The sequence below is a fragment of the Peromyscus eremicus genome, chromosome 15 (assembly GCF_949786415.1).
Source record: "Peromyscus eremicus chromosome 15, PerEre_H2_v1, whole genome shotgun sequence".
NCBI classification, from domain to species: Eukaryota; Metazoa; Chordata; class Mammalia; order Rodentia; family Cricetidae; genus Peromyscus; species Peromyscus eremicus.
In genome coordinates this window covers 37482758-37497576 of record NC_081431.1, presented here as the reverse complement: position 1 = coordinate 37497576, position 14819 = coordinate 37482758, and the positions used below count along the sequence as shown (strand labels likewise).

Genomic DNA, 14819 nt, shown 5'->3' with positions numbered 1-14819 from the left:
ACATCTGTGTAAACATGGGTTTAGAACACCCACTAGAGAGAGCCTGATGGGCTCCTCTGGTGTGTACATCCCTGAGGACTCTAACTGTTCCTCCTCTGAAACCTACAAGTAGCCAACAGTTCAGCAGGGAAGGGTAGGGCCTTGACTCTTTCCACTCCACGACTGACTGTCGACAGACCCAGTTTTGTGTGGGTCTGCTGCCGTAGCAGCTATGAGGGGATGAGTACACCGACTGTATTTCCCAGCCCTTCTCCCTATCTTCCTGCATTTACATCCTTTCTGTTCTCTCTTTTGAGATGATCCATGAGCCTTAGAGGGGTGGTGACACATTTTTTTTTTGACACTCAGAGCCACCATTACCTTATTTGGCTGAACGGTCCTTCGAAGGTTTTCCATCCACTTATCTCTCTCTGAGGCAGAGTTACAGCTAAAGCATTTACTTCCACTTAAGTAGGTGACCTTCAACACAAAGATTAGAGATGCGGATGTAAGACTAGGTGTGTGGTGGGGGAGTCCATCTTCTAATTTCTAAAGGTTAAGAATTAGGGACATGTTATGAAACCCCAATCTTACTATGTGAAGCTAAAACAATCAATCATTTCAATTGTGTCATATCTTTACTTAAATTTTAGTCTTTAAGCAGCATCCATAATTATTTCCAGCTATGAGAAAAAAACTCATTTACAATTTGGCCTATGGTTCAGAGAAACAAAAAATAAAAAAAAGCTTAAGGCATATATAAAATTACCTATGAATGAATATGCTCATTTGAGCTAATAAAAAATAACTAAAAAGGGAAATGTTTGTACAATTATTTGGTTTTGTAAGACTGCTTCATTACAATGCTACAGAAGGCTCCTAACTGAAGCTGAAAGGCATCAGTGCAGCTGAGTCCCTCTCTGGAACCCATTTCTCCTCCAGGAGGCAACCAATCCACTGATTTCCAGTCATTTATAACATTTAACATAGTATATTATGTCCATAGTAGAAGTCACTGAACTGAGCTTCACAAACAAGGCAGAGTTCAAGTGATTTTCAAGGAATAATAATAACGATGATAAACACATACAAATGACCTGCTCTGAGCTTCAGTCTGTTTACTTAGACTCTCAGGTCATAATACAGTGAATCTGATCAGATGGTATGCTATGTCTGAAATGGCAGCTCCTAGCTTCAGATGGTTAGTGAGGACCTGAAATGTGGCTGAGATATACAGTTATTGATCTAGGAACATGCAGGAGATGGTATACCAAATAAGGTATGGCCCTAGGTCAAGAACTGCTCATGTTATAGTTATAAAACTGTAATTTTGGTGGGTTTTCTCCAAATTCTTTTAAAATTAGGGATGAAATAACAGTGTATAACATCTTTATATTTAATATTAAGAAATAACACATCAGTTTGAGAAGCTATTGTTAATCTTTTTTATTTTTTTATTTTTTGGTTTTTTGAGACAAGGTTTCTCTGTGTAGCTTTGCGCCTTTCCTGGAACTCGCTTTGGAGACCAGGCTGGCCTCGAACTCACTGAGATCCGCCTGCCTCTGCCTCCCGAGTGCTGGGATTAAAGGCGTGCGTCACCACCGCCCGGCTATTGTTAATCTTGTATGTTACCTACGTTGAGAATGTATTAAGTGCTCAAGTTTTGGAAAGCAGACAAAGGCAAAGGCATGACATAATCATTAATAACTTCAATTACAAATATTTTTTCTATTAACAGATTGTCAACTCTTCCCTTATAAGTAGAATTTTCAGGAACTTAAACCCAGTCAAGATAATCAAATCAGAAACACGACAGTGAAATAGCCAAATTACTGACGATTCTCCCTTCTTCCTGCAATTCTTTCCCCTTTTTACCTCAAAGCAGAAGTCCTGTCCAAGGATGCTACTATGGAGTGGTTTCACTGACACTGGCTCTCCTCTACCGAGATCCAGACATTCCACGGCGCTGCAGGGGCTCAGCAGGGACTCATGTGAACGAGACTCTTTCAGTTTAGGCAGACCACGAGACCTATAAGTAGAAGATACTTAAGGCAATGTTACATGAAGATCTAAGGAAAGGAGACTAACAAAAATGTAAAAGTGTAAGAGGGAAAAATAAAAGGAGGATAACTAAATACCCTACAATTATAGTATTAACAGTCATATTCATGTGGTATACATAAACCACATAAACCATGCATATATGAACACACCTTTTCAACAAAGCATAAAAACAGAATAATTTTACAAGTCTCAAAGGACCTCTAAGTTCCTGTACAGATGTTATTTTTTTATTCTCATTTCTATATTGGAATATGGAGAAATACACACTATTCAGAATTCTTTATCACTTTTTATGCAAAAGTATTGTCAAAAGACATTCTCTCTTATTTTGTTTGAGGTTACACATCATTTATCTCCTTGTATCACTGACAAAGGCTGAGTCCTCTGGTAGATCCCACCCCTACCCCAGCACACACAGTGAGCAAGAGAAGAAGGAAGGCATGCATGGGAAGGGAGAGCAACAGCAAGAAAGACAAACTCTTCAGCACAAGAATGTCTTTCAAACAGTCTCATTTCCATCTCAATATGGAATTCTCTTCTGGCAAACTTTGACTTCTATACATGCTTTACAGTATAATAAGAATAGAATGCCTTGAGGAAACTTCCCACCAGAGTTAAAGAAAAAAAAAAAAAAGTCAAATTCCCCAGAGAAGAGTTGACACTGTTAGGCAGGCATCTTGGCTGATTCTGTTTTCCTGGTCCTTTAAAAAGAATGGTGGGTATCCTAGCTCTTGTCACTATAGGCGCTAGTACTTCACTGCCTTCCTATCACAAAAGTTAATGGAGTCAAACCCGACAGAAAACAATTTTCCTAAATTCAAAAATGATGGCCATACAGTTTTAGTCAATAATTATCACACTTACTGACTGAAACACCCCTATGCTTCAAGTAGGTCTTAATAATAAGTCTAAAAGAAATGTCTGTGTACAGACATTTGTTTTGGTAAAATATTAAATAAGCAGCTTTATTCATTTACTAGGAACAAGGATAATACTGAAAGGCGCTGTAGTACTTACTGCCAGAAGAGTATTTAGCTAAATCACTAAGCAATAGAACACTGGAAACTAGCACTAAATTCACTATCTTCTGTCTCTATCCTACTTAGTCAAGCTCCATAAATAAGAAACATCTGAAACAATAAGGATAATTTAGCCTGTTGTTTAACAAAAACAAAACAGTAATAATTACCATCTAAAGTTTAGGCTAAAAAAAAAAAGTGTTCTGATAGCATTTTTTTTTAAAGTAAAAAAGGCAATATAGTAGTTCCCATTAATAATGCAAAGTATGTACTAAATGGACAAAAGCCACCAAATATAGTGTATATAAAAATCAACAAAGCAACAGTTGTATTTATTTACCTTTGTTCTAGACAAGAAAACATGTATGAAGTTATGTGGTACAAATACAGCACAATTTTAAGTAATTAAATGCTATTTTTTAGCTTTAGTCAACTTATCATAACAGCCTTTATCAATATGCTGAATTAGAAGCCAGATCGGAGAAACAGGACACCATCATCTTTGTTAAACAAACAGAAAATAACAATTCTAGCTATCTTTTCCAGGAGGAACTGCTAGAGGAAAAAGCTTCTCTGACTCTGGGATGATCACAAAATATGTAAAACAGAAGGTGTTATGACAAAGTTTCTTTTATTTTTTTTATAATCTCCAAAAAATTAAAATAGAAGTTAATTTTATTTAAAACAAAATAAACGTCTACCTACATGAAGCAATTGTACAGCCACCTGGCAGAGCAACCCCAAACCATAGCGGTGCCACATGTCCGGGTGTAGCAAGTCACTTCCTGGACTACATCTCAGAAAACAACTCTCTGTGTAGAAGACAGGAACCAACTGAGGATGAGTCTCCTGCTGCCTTCAGTTAGTGATGCCATCTTTGCATAAACGCCTCTCAGGTGTTATTCAAGTCTTCAGCAGAAGCAGGACAGAAACACAAACAACTGAACAAGTCCTCGATCGATCTCCAAGCCTGCAGTGCAGGTGATATCCCTATTCCTCCAGGCTGCATCTAGCCCCTCAGGTAATACAAACAAGGTTCCAGGGCTCTAGGCTGGGCCTGTTGCCATGGTGCTACACCTTTAAGGAGATTAGAGCTGGAAGGCAGCAGGGAGAAGCTGCAGCTGGCAAGACTCAGGGAGCATGCTCTGCAAATATGGTAAAGGTGACTGCTTTAAAAAGGGAAGAGGGAGCAGTGAGGGCCATTTCCATCAGTTCTCAGTCAAAGGCTGGTGAGAAAGGCAGCTCTGGGGGTGGGGAATGATCGCTTATTAGAAACTACGTAGGGACAGAACTAGGAAGCTTTAGCTTGTTTTATGTGATTGCCCACTACCCTCCCACTAGATGCTATTCCCTGTATCTCTTCTTGCAAGTACAATCTCTCACCTGTTGTTTCCTTTGCAGTGCCTACCCTAGTTAAATGTCTCTTTTTGCAAGATTTATCTAGTTTAAAGTTATTCTCTAACTTTACAGAAAGTTAAATAAAATATTTTTTTTCAATATTCTTCAGTATAGTCCAACTTCCAATAGCTGCTATAAAAGCTCATTCTAATCGTCTAACCATTTGGATAACTTAAAATGCTACTTACTGAAATTTCAATAATCAATACATAGTTCGGAATCTCCAATAGTTCAAAATGTGGATATACACACATGAATCGATAGCCAAAGTCTAGTATGTTCAACATTACTACTGAATAAATGAGCAAGTTCTTCCTGTATTGAGAGGACAGTGTCTCTGAGAAGTAATTCCCACAGAAGCATGACTACAGTGAACAGAAGACCAGACACCTGGGGACGGCTCAAGGGTAGAGTGGGGGAAGGAGGCATTACCGGTCCAAACATTTCAATATGACATTAGAAACCCCAGGTCACCTCTAACCATGTTACCTCCTCCTGTACCTTCTCCACATGAACTGATTTCCCGCAGATCTTCTACCTAGAGTTTTAGAGTCTGGTACCACCAGTTTACTTCTCTAACAGAATAGAATGGGTATTTACTGGTAGGATAATGAATTTAAAGCAACTTTTCCAAGGTGAGCCTGACAAGGGTCTTCATCAAGGTAACGTGCAATCCTTGACTACAGCTCCAGCTCTTCTCCTGACTACCATTACTGCAAACACTACATAGGAATAATGCAATGTGACTGTTCCTTAATTTAACTGGGAAACTGCTTCTTAGAGGTCAATTTTACATTAATTAAGGAACACTACATCTCTATTTTAAGGTTAGCAGAGTCTTGAGCTCTTTGTCAACTTACGGACTTCGTGTTAAAACTCTAATTGCTCATGAAGACTACCTGCAGCTTCTGACTGAGTTAGGATACAAACTACAAGAGAGGCTTCCTGTTACCACAGTAAATGCCTGTCAGATTGCCTCAGCCTTCGTCACCACTTCAATCGGTCTTGGAAGAGAAAAGTGAATGGCTGGGGGTGGGGAGCTATCACACACAAACCAGTGGATGCACTGGTGCAAAAGGAAAGAGTACAAGAGCTCTGATTAGTGCAATTTGAAATAAACACAGCTGGATTTTCTCAGCTTACCCATCTGATTTTGTAAAAAGTCACATTTCCCCACAGCTCCAATAATGCTTGGGTTGGTAGCTCAATCTGCCACATGTTTACAGATTCAGTTCCAAATTTAGGAGCTGGGAAACTTTTAATTAAAAATGCTATTGCCACACAAAATTCTGGACTCAGTGCAAGTGAGTTTCTGCTTGGTTGGCAGTTATGATTCTGAACTGTGTCACTGAGTTCTTGAAGAGCCCTGAGCCAGTAGCTGGGCACTGCAGGGCACTCGTGTTTAACCAGCATGCATTTTAAGACAGTCATTCTGAAACGTCCCAAGTAGTAATTAACAAACTTGGGTGTCTCAATACTCTCAAACACATTGAGATCTCACAAGAAAAGAACTTTTCTCTCTGTTCTCTGGATTTTACTGTTTTATAGTCAGATATTTGTGAGTATTTCCAAGTGATCTCTCTGTTGAAAACCATGCAACTCTTCTGTATTGTAATTTTAGTTTTCCCTCGCAGATAATAATCACTCACTAGCGTTCTATTTGTACTCAAAACCCATTCTCATGTCCGAGAATCATGATAGCTGCAGCGGCCTGGCCTACTTGCTATAGGTGAAACCACTTCCTATTGCTAATGCTACGGATTCTATGTTAGCCTCACAGATAGTTACTTTAGGGAAGCACAGCTCACAATGCAGATTTTCCTTCTCCCTGCTCTCAGTCTCCAGATAGGATGGATAAATGTGCCCAAATGCGAGGGATAAAGCAGGATATCTGTAGCCTGAGTCATCACTTGAAATAAAAACCTCATGGTTCTCACTATCCCACAAAAAGAGTGAAACATATAGCTACTTCAACATGTATCCATGTACACATTCAATGAAGGGGCATAGAAAGAGACTATGAAAATCAATGTATGATTTGAGAAGTAGAAAATTCCACTGACTCTAATAAAGACATTTCATAATACACTTTTCTTACTCCTTAAATTGCAAATTATTAAAACCTACTAGTATGTGTTGTTTGAATCTTAGATGGTCTTTTAATAAAAAACCCAGAGCCAGATATCAGGGTAAAAGCTGAAAGATCAGAGAAGCAGAACAGCCAGCTACTAGCTCTAACCTCTGTGAAATCCTCAGTCTGAAGAGAGTGAGTGCCTGTTTCCTCACTCCTTATATACCTTTCTCTGCCCTGCCATATCACTTCCTGGGATTAAAGGCATGTGTGCTTCTCAAGCAAAGGCATGAGATCTCAAGTGCTGGGATTAAAGGTGTGTGCTACCACTGCCTGACCTCTATGTCTAATCTAGTGGCTGGCTCTGTCTTCTGATCCTCAGGCAAGTTTATTAGGGTACACAATATATTACCACATTTCCTCTTTCTTGCCTAAAATAATAAAAGGTTATAACTAATATAAGAAAACCTATATATAAGAAGTACAATAAGTATATACAACATACACAGTCAAGAATTACATTAACAATGTCCAGTCCATTACCATTTGATAGATTCAGAGAAAATACTTCATTATTTATCCTATCTTGGTGAGTCCAAAATGTTGTACCTAGTACCAATCAAACAAATAAACACAGATACACTGAATTTAGCAAAAATATCAAAATGAACCAAATTATACCCAGAATCCAACTCAACTAATAGACCAGTTGAAGGGTGGAAATACTAAAACTTCTTTAAACAAATATTTTTAACTGAAATAGAAATACATCACTCTTTCCCCTTTCTTCCCCTCAGCCCCTCCCACACTCTCAAGTTGAGAGCCTTTTGTTTGATTATATGTGTATATACAAATATATACAGAAAGAACCCACTGAGCCTGTTGTTGTTGGTGTGTATATGGTTTCAGGGTGGTGATGTGGGATGTTCTGTATGGCAAATGTGTTGCTAATTAGTCAATAAATAAAACACTGATTGGCCATTGGCTAGGCAGGAAGTGTAGGCGGGACAAGGAGGAGAATAAAGCTGGGAAGTGGAAGGCTGAGTCAGAGAGACACTGCCAGCTGCCACGATGACAAACAGCATGTGAAGATGCCGGTAAGCCACGAGCCACGTGGCAAGGTATAGATTAATGGAAATGGATTAATTTAAGCTTTAAGAACTAGATAACAAGAAGCCTGCCATGGCCATACAGTTTGTAACCAATATAAGTCTCTGTGTTTACTTGGTCAGGTCTGAGCGGCTGTGGGACTGGCAGGTGATAGAGATTTGTCCTGACTGTGGGCCAGGCAGGAAAACTCTAGCTACAGGGTGGACCACTCTGCACTGGACAACCAATAAGGGAACTCATCCTTGAGAGACTAATTCTTCTTCCAGCAGTCAGTAGTTGCCTGCATTTCTTAATCTAGGAGAAGGACTCCCCCTTGCACATTAACAGGCTCACTGACATGGCTGTCTTGTCTTCCTGGGATTCTGGCCTCCTCTTCTACTATGCTCCTTGAGCCACAGAGGCAGGTCTATGATACAGATCTATCTGTTTGGGCTGCTCTCCCCACAATACACTGAACTCCGCAATGTGTCCTGTCGGGGCTTTCCGTGATTTGCCTTTCAGGGGTTACGGGTGGGCCTTTATTGCTGAAGACACAACACACTTAGGACACATGACTTAGATGACTCAAGCTAGATCTGCACTGAAAGCCTCTTTCCTGTGGTCCAGCTTTCATGGTTCCAGAAAACACTATGCAAGCTGCCAAGGGAGTAAAGCAATTACAGTCCTAGCCAGCTGCCACACCTATGAACCACAATTATCAGCATGCAAAAAGTACAACAAGCAGAAATATAGGAATACATCTAATACAGTGCAGTTCACTGCATAAGTCATTTATAATCAGCCATCGGTGGTCTGATGTGGAAAGAATACAAAAGTCAGGGAGCATATGATTTCTGACTTGGGTACTGATGTATGAGCATGCACTAAAATTAAGCCAGACTCAGGACAGAGTATAGGAACAAGGAATATCACTTGAGAAGAAAGAATAAAATCAAAAGCAGAACAATAATACAAAACACTATGGGAAATATTATAAATGAAAGACTTCATGGAGTTGACAAGAGATAATGCTGGGAGTTAGGGAAGGACTGGGCCATGCTATTGCATTTTGCACATTATGCTAATGATTATAATACTATACACATGCCATAAGATATTACAATTGAAATTTCATTTGTAATACTGAGATAGAGGTGATATGCCAAAGTGAAGTACTTGACAAAATGTAGTGTTTATTTTTTAAAATTTATTTACATATCAACCACAGTTTCCCTCCCTCCTCTCCCCCTGTTCTCTCCCCCCATCTCATCCTACCCTTCTCCCCATCCACTCCTCAGAAAGGGTAAAGCATGGCATATCAAGTGGAGGCAGGACCAAGCTCCTCCCCTCTACATCAAGGTTGAGCAAGGCATCACACCATAGGGAATAGGTTCCAAAAAGCCAGCTAATGCGCCAGGGACAGATTCTAGTCCCTACTGCTAGGGGCCCCACAAACAGACCAGGCTACACAACTGTCATCCACATGCAGGCTCCCTAGCTGTTGGTCTAGAGTCCATGAGCTCTCAAGATCTTGGGTCAGTTGTCTCTGTGGTTTTCCTGTCATGATCTTACCACCCCCCACAACTTGCTGATATAATCCCTCTACCCTCTCTTCAACTGGACTCCCAGAGCTCAGCCCAGTGCTTGGCTGTGATCTCTGCATCTGCTTCCATCAGTTACTTGATGATGACAATTAGGGTAAAGTCACCAATCTGATTACAGGAGAAGGCCAGTGTGGTGATATACTCTGTACCCTAATAAACTTGCCTGAAGATTACAGGACAGAGCCAGCCACTAGATTAGACACAGAGGTCAGGCAGTGGTGGCACACACCCTTAATTCTATCACTGGAGAGGCAGAGATCTATCTGGATCTTGGTGAGTTCAAGGCCACACTGGAAACAGAGCCAGGCAGTGGTGGCACACACCTTTAATCCTAGTACTGGGAAGCACATACACCCTTAATCCCAGGAAGTGATGTCTGGGCAGAGAAAGGTATATAAGACATGAGGAAACAGGAACTCACTCTCTTTAGGCTGAGGATTTTGTAGAGGTATGAACTAGTAGCTGCCTGTTCTGCTTCTCTGATCTTTCAGCTTTCACCCTGATATCTGGCTCTGGGTTTTTTATTAAAAGACCATTTAAGATTCGAACAACAGGCCAATTCAGGCACCCTCTCCACTATTGCTAGGAATCTTAACTGGGGTCATCCTTGTGGATTCCTGGGAGATTCCCTGGTACCAGGTTTTCCCCTAACCCCATAATGGCCCCTTCTATCAAGATATCTCTTTTGGGGCTGGAGAGATGGTTCAGCAGTTAAGAGTACTGACTGACTGCTCTTCCAAAGGACTCAGGTTCAATTCCTAGCACCCACATGGCAGCTAACAACTGTCTCTAACTCCAAGATCTGACACCCTCACACAGACATACATGTAAGCAAATACCAATGCAAATGAAATAAAAGGAAATAAATTATTTTTTTAAAAAGATATCTCTTTTGTTGGTCTCCCTCTCCGTCCTTCCCTTGACTATCGGATCCCTCATGTTCCCATCCCCTACCTCCTCCCTTCTACCCCCACCCTGTGGTGATATTGTGTTCCCCAATATATTGTGCATCCTAATAAACTTATCTGGGGTCAGAGAACAGAACAGCCACTAGATATAGAAGTCAGAAAATGGTGGCACACACGCCTTTAACCCTAGCATTCCAGAGGCAGAAATCCATCTGGATCTCTGTGAGTTCAAAGCCACACTGGAAACAGCCAGGAATGGTAAAAAGAGCCTTTAATCCCAGGAAGTGATGACAGGAAGCAGAAAGGTATTTAAGGCATGAGGACGAGGAACTAGGCCTAGTTAAGCTTTTAGGCTTCTGAGTAGCAGTTCAGCTGAGATTCATTCTGGATGAGGACTCAGAGGCTTCCAGTCTGAGGAAACAGGATCAGCTGAGGAATTGGCAAGGTGAGGAAGCTGTGGCTTGTTCTGCTTCTCTGATCTTTTAGCATTCACCCCAATACCTGGCTTCAGGTTTGATTTTATTAATAAGACCTGTTAAGACTCGTGCTACACACACCACCCCCCCAGTTTACCCAGGAGATCTCATCTATTTCCCCTTCCCAGGGCGATCCATGCGTCCCTCTTGGGGTCCTCCTTGTTACCTATCTTGGGCATCTACCCAAAGGATGCTCAACCATAGCATAAGGACACTTGCTCAAATATGTAGACGAATTTCTAAATGGTCTTATTAAATAAAAAACACAGAGCCAGAAATTTGGGTTAAAGCCTTAGAGAGATCAAGAGAAATATGGAAAGCCAGGAGCTAACCTCACCTTACCAACTTCACAACTTCCAAAAAGCACAACTTCCTGTCTACCCAGGTTTATATGCCTTGCTTTTCTGCCCTCTCATTGGCTCTTAGCCCAGCTACCTCATTTCCTCTTCCTACACAGCTCTATCACTGTCTGTCTGTCTATACAGACCTCCAGGTCTCTATGGTTGGTACTGGGATTAAAGGTGTGTTGTCACCATGGTTGGCTCTGTTCCCTACTGTGGCCTTGAACACACAGAGATCCTGCCTGCTAAGGGATTAAGGGCATGTGATACTTGACTTCTTTGTTTACTTAAAATGGCTAGCCTTTTCCCCTGATCTCTAGGCAAGCTTTATTTATTAACGCACAAATAAAATATTACCACACAATTATGTTCATAGCAGCATTATTCGTAATAGCCAGAACCTGGAAACAACCTAGGTGCCCCTCAACCGAAGAATGGATAAAGAAAATGTGGTACATTTACACAATGGAATATTACTCAGCAGTGAAAAAACAATGACATCATAAAATTTGCAGGCAAATGGATGGAACTAGAAAAAAAATCATCCTGAGTGAGGTAACCCAGACTCAGAAAGACAAACACGGTATATACTCATTCATAAGTAGATATTAGCTATAAAGCAAAGGATAACCAGGCTACAATTCATAGCCCTAGAAAATGTAGTGTTTATAAGGAGATCTTCTGGGACTAGTTCCACTACCTTGAACCCCTCAGTTAGATCAAGACTATTGAGAGTGGCCAGAAACTGGAAAACTTAAAAGACTTTTGTAAGAGTGAATTTTGAAAAAACTGTGAGGTACATCCTCTGTTCTCTACAATGAATATGTGTAGGGAAACAGGGTGTGGGTTGATTCTTTCTGGATAGCTAGATGATGAGCAATGACTAAGTGTTGGTGGTGGAACAGGAATGTTAACACGTTCAGTGTCTGCACTCCTAATTTCTAATGGTTGCCAGTGTAAAGAAAGTAGGAATGTTCTCTGCAGTGGTGTAGAGACCAGAACAAGAGGAATTCCTCCTTCGAATGGGTTGGAGAGGGGCTCGACTGTCAAGTGCTTGCTGTGTAAGCTTGGAGAAATGAATGCTGTAACCCAGCACCAACATGAACGAACTGGGCACAGTGGTGCACGGCCATGGTCTCATTGACAGGAGGTGGAGAGACAGGAGGAACTGCAGTTAGCCAACTGGTGAGCTCCAGGCTTAGGAGGAGACCCTGTCTCAAAAAATATGGTGGACAGTGATAGTGGAAGAACCCTGATATTGACCTTTGGCCTCTGTTCCCTTGCATGAGTATATACCCCTTTTCCACAAGAATTCCTGGAATAAAATAAGTGAGAGCCTCTTCAGAAATGAAAAAATCCCTAAAGGATTCCTCAAAGAAGCAAGAGAGAAACATCTGCCATGTTCACAGTCCATAATGGAAAACTAAGATGGTACCTTTCTGCTCCTATGTCTATTCACCCAAAACCCAAAAGGGAGGGTTGGCAACAAATACTTGAAAATCTGGCAATGTAGTAGGTCCAGTGTTTTTCACCATCCCCTAGTTTTAAGTGCCTTTGAACAAAAGGCAAAAGAATCAATCTGTAGCTAGAGTTTTCCTGCCTGGCCCACAGTCAGGACAAATCTCTCTCACCTGCCAGTCCCACAGCTGCTCAGACCCGACCAAGTAAACACAGAGACTTATATTGGTTACAAACTGTATGGCCGTGGCAGGCTTCTTGTTAACTGTTCTTACAGCTTAAATTAATCCATTTCTATAAATCTATACCTTGCCACGTGGCTCATGGCTTACCGGCATCTTCACATGCTGTTTGTCATTGTGGCGGCTGGCAGTGTCTCCCCCACCCAGCTTCCTGTTCTCTCAATTCTCCTCTCTGTTAGTCCCGCCTATACTTCCTGCCTGGCCACTGGCCAATCAGTGATTTATTTATTGACCAATCAGCAACACATTTGACATACAGAGCATCCCACAGCAAATCAGTCTTTTTATGGTTCCGTGCCCTCTCACTGGCACACTTTCAGTGTCAAAATGCAATCAATATGGATTCTGAAAATGATTCTGCTGGGTTTTAACTGATTAGATGACTTTGAAACAATGACTTCGTGACATTCTATTGCTTTTTATCTCTAAAGTGTTCCCCATATCCTGTCTTTTGACTTCTTATTTCCACTGCCAATACCCTCCTTAGAGCCTTCATTGTATCTTACACTAGCTTTACAGTAACTCATATCCCAAACTTGGTCTCTACGAAGCAGGTGATCTGAAATTCCATACTCCATAGTGCTGGATTTCTCCATCCACAGCACTGCTCTATGTTGTCTTTTTTTTTTTTTTTTTTTTTTTGGTTTTTTTTTTTGGTTTTTCGAGACAGGGTTTCTCTGTGTAGCTTTGCGCCTTTCCTGGAACTCGCTTTGGAGACCAGGCTGGCCTTGAACTCACAGAGATCCACCTGGCTCTGCCTCCCGAGTGCTGGGATTAAAGGCGTGCGCCACCACCGCCCGGCTCTATGTTGTCTTTTGAGAACGGGCTGCCATTTCTTTGCTGTTTGTAGACTAGAGTCCAAATTCCTTAGCTTGACCTTTAAGAACTTCAGAGAACTGAGCTGAAAAATGTTTCTTCCCATAACTTTAAAGACATGTTCCCCAATACTTCTGGTTTCCGGTAATTTTACCAAAAATTCCAATGTCATCCCATTTCACTACCATGTTCCCCATTCCCATTTTTTTTGTATGCAACCTATTGTTTTCTTTCTAGCAGTTTTATAAGGGTAGAAAACAAACAAGCAAAACCAAAACAAAATCTTGGTGATCTGATAACTTTCCATGTTATAAACTGATAGTTTCTGTTCAGGGGTCTTTACCATTTACTGTCCTGGAAACTAGGTGGTCTCTCCAGTCTGCACATTTGTTTTCTTGTCTGGGACATTTTCTTGTATTATTCTTTTGACAATGTCCTCCCTAACGTTTTTGTTCCTTTTTCTATAATCTTGTACATGGATTCTTTGATTCTTTATATTATTTACTTATGTGTAGAGGTTGTAAAAGTCAGAAGACACCTCCCACTGTGGATGTTCCAGGGATGGAATCCAGGTCATCAGGCATGGTGGTAAGTGCCCTAATCAGCTTCTGCCATCTTGCCTGTGTGATTCTTCCATTTTCTGTTACACTTTCTATGGCAGTGACCTTATCTTTCGTATTAACTTTCAAGCTCTTTCTTCTTGTCCCCCCACTTTGATACTCTGTTATTTTATAGGTATATAATATTATCTTTAAAAAATACTCATTTTACTTGTAAAGTTGTTTTTGCTCTGACTACTGCTCGCTCTTCAGTTGCTTATTTTGGTCTCTGTCTTTCATTTGGGGTATTTCTTTGGTAGTTACAAGACATTTGGTTATATGTTTAAGAGTAAAGCACTAAAGAACTCAGTGGAAACTCTGCTGCTGTAATGAGCCCACAGACTAATGAGCTCCACTGTTGAGTCTTCCTTGCCAGCTGTTTTCCTTTTCTTTAAACATCTTTATTGAGAGATAATTCATATACATTAAAATCCGGCCATTTAAAGTGTACAGAGTTTTCAATATACTCAGAATTGTGCAATCATCACCATAATCTAAGCTTAAACTATTCTCATCACTCAAAATGGAAGCCCAACACCACTCTGGAGTTACTCCTCTTTCATTGGCTTTTTCTGTATCACATCTTCAATCTTTGGCAACTATTAATCTCTATGATTTTCCCATTCTTGCCACTTTTATATTCTACAAGTGGAAACACAATATTTAGAAGTCTAGTATTCAAGGTAACAGTTTCACATAGATTGGGGAAACTAAAGTTGTGTTTAGCCTTTTTTCTTCCCCGTGGTGGGGATGAA

The 14819-nt window shown here is 40.7% G+C and overlaps 1 protein-coding gene across 2 annotated transcripts in view; it reads right to left on the bottom strand.

Moving 5' to 3' along the window:
- Rasal2 (RAS protein activator like 2) overlaps window positions 1-14819 on the bottom strand; it is a 300128-nt gene that overhangs the window by 38229 nt on the left and 247080 nt on the right. For both annotated transcript variants that reach the window (XM_059280774.1, XM_059280775.1), the window contains exons 6-7: window positions 1855-2008; window positions 361-459 (exon numbers count right to left, since the gene is read on the bottom strand). In XM_059280774.1, the coding sequence (XP_059136757.1) occupies window positions 361-459; window positions 1855-2008 (253 nt within the window). The remainder of the gene's footprint in view (window positions 1-360; window positions 460-1854; window positions 2009-14819) is intronic.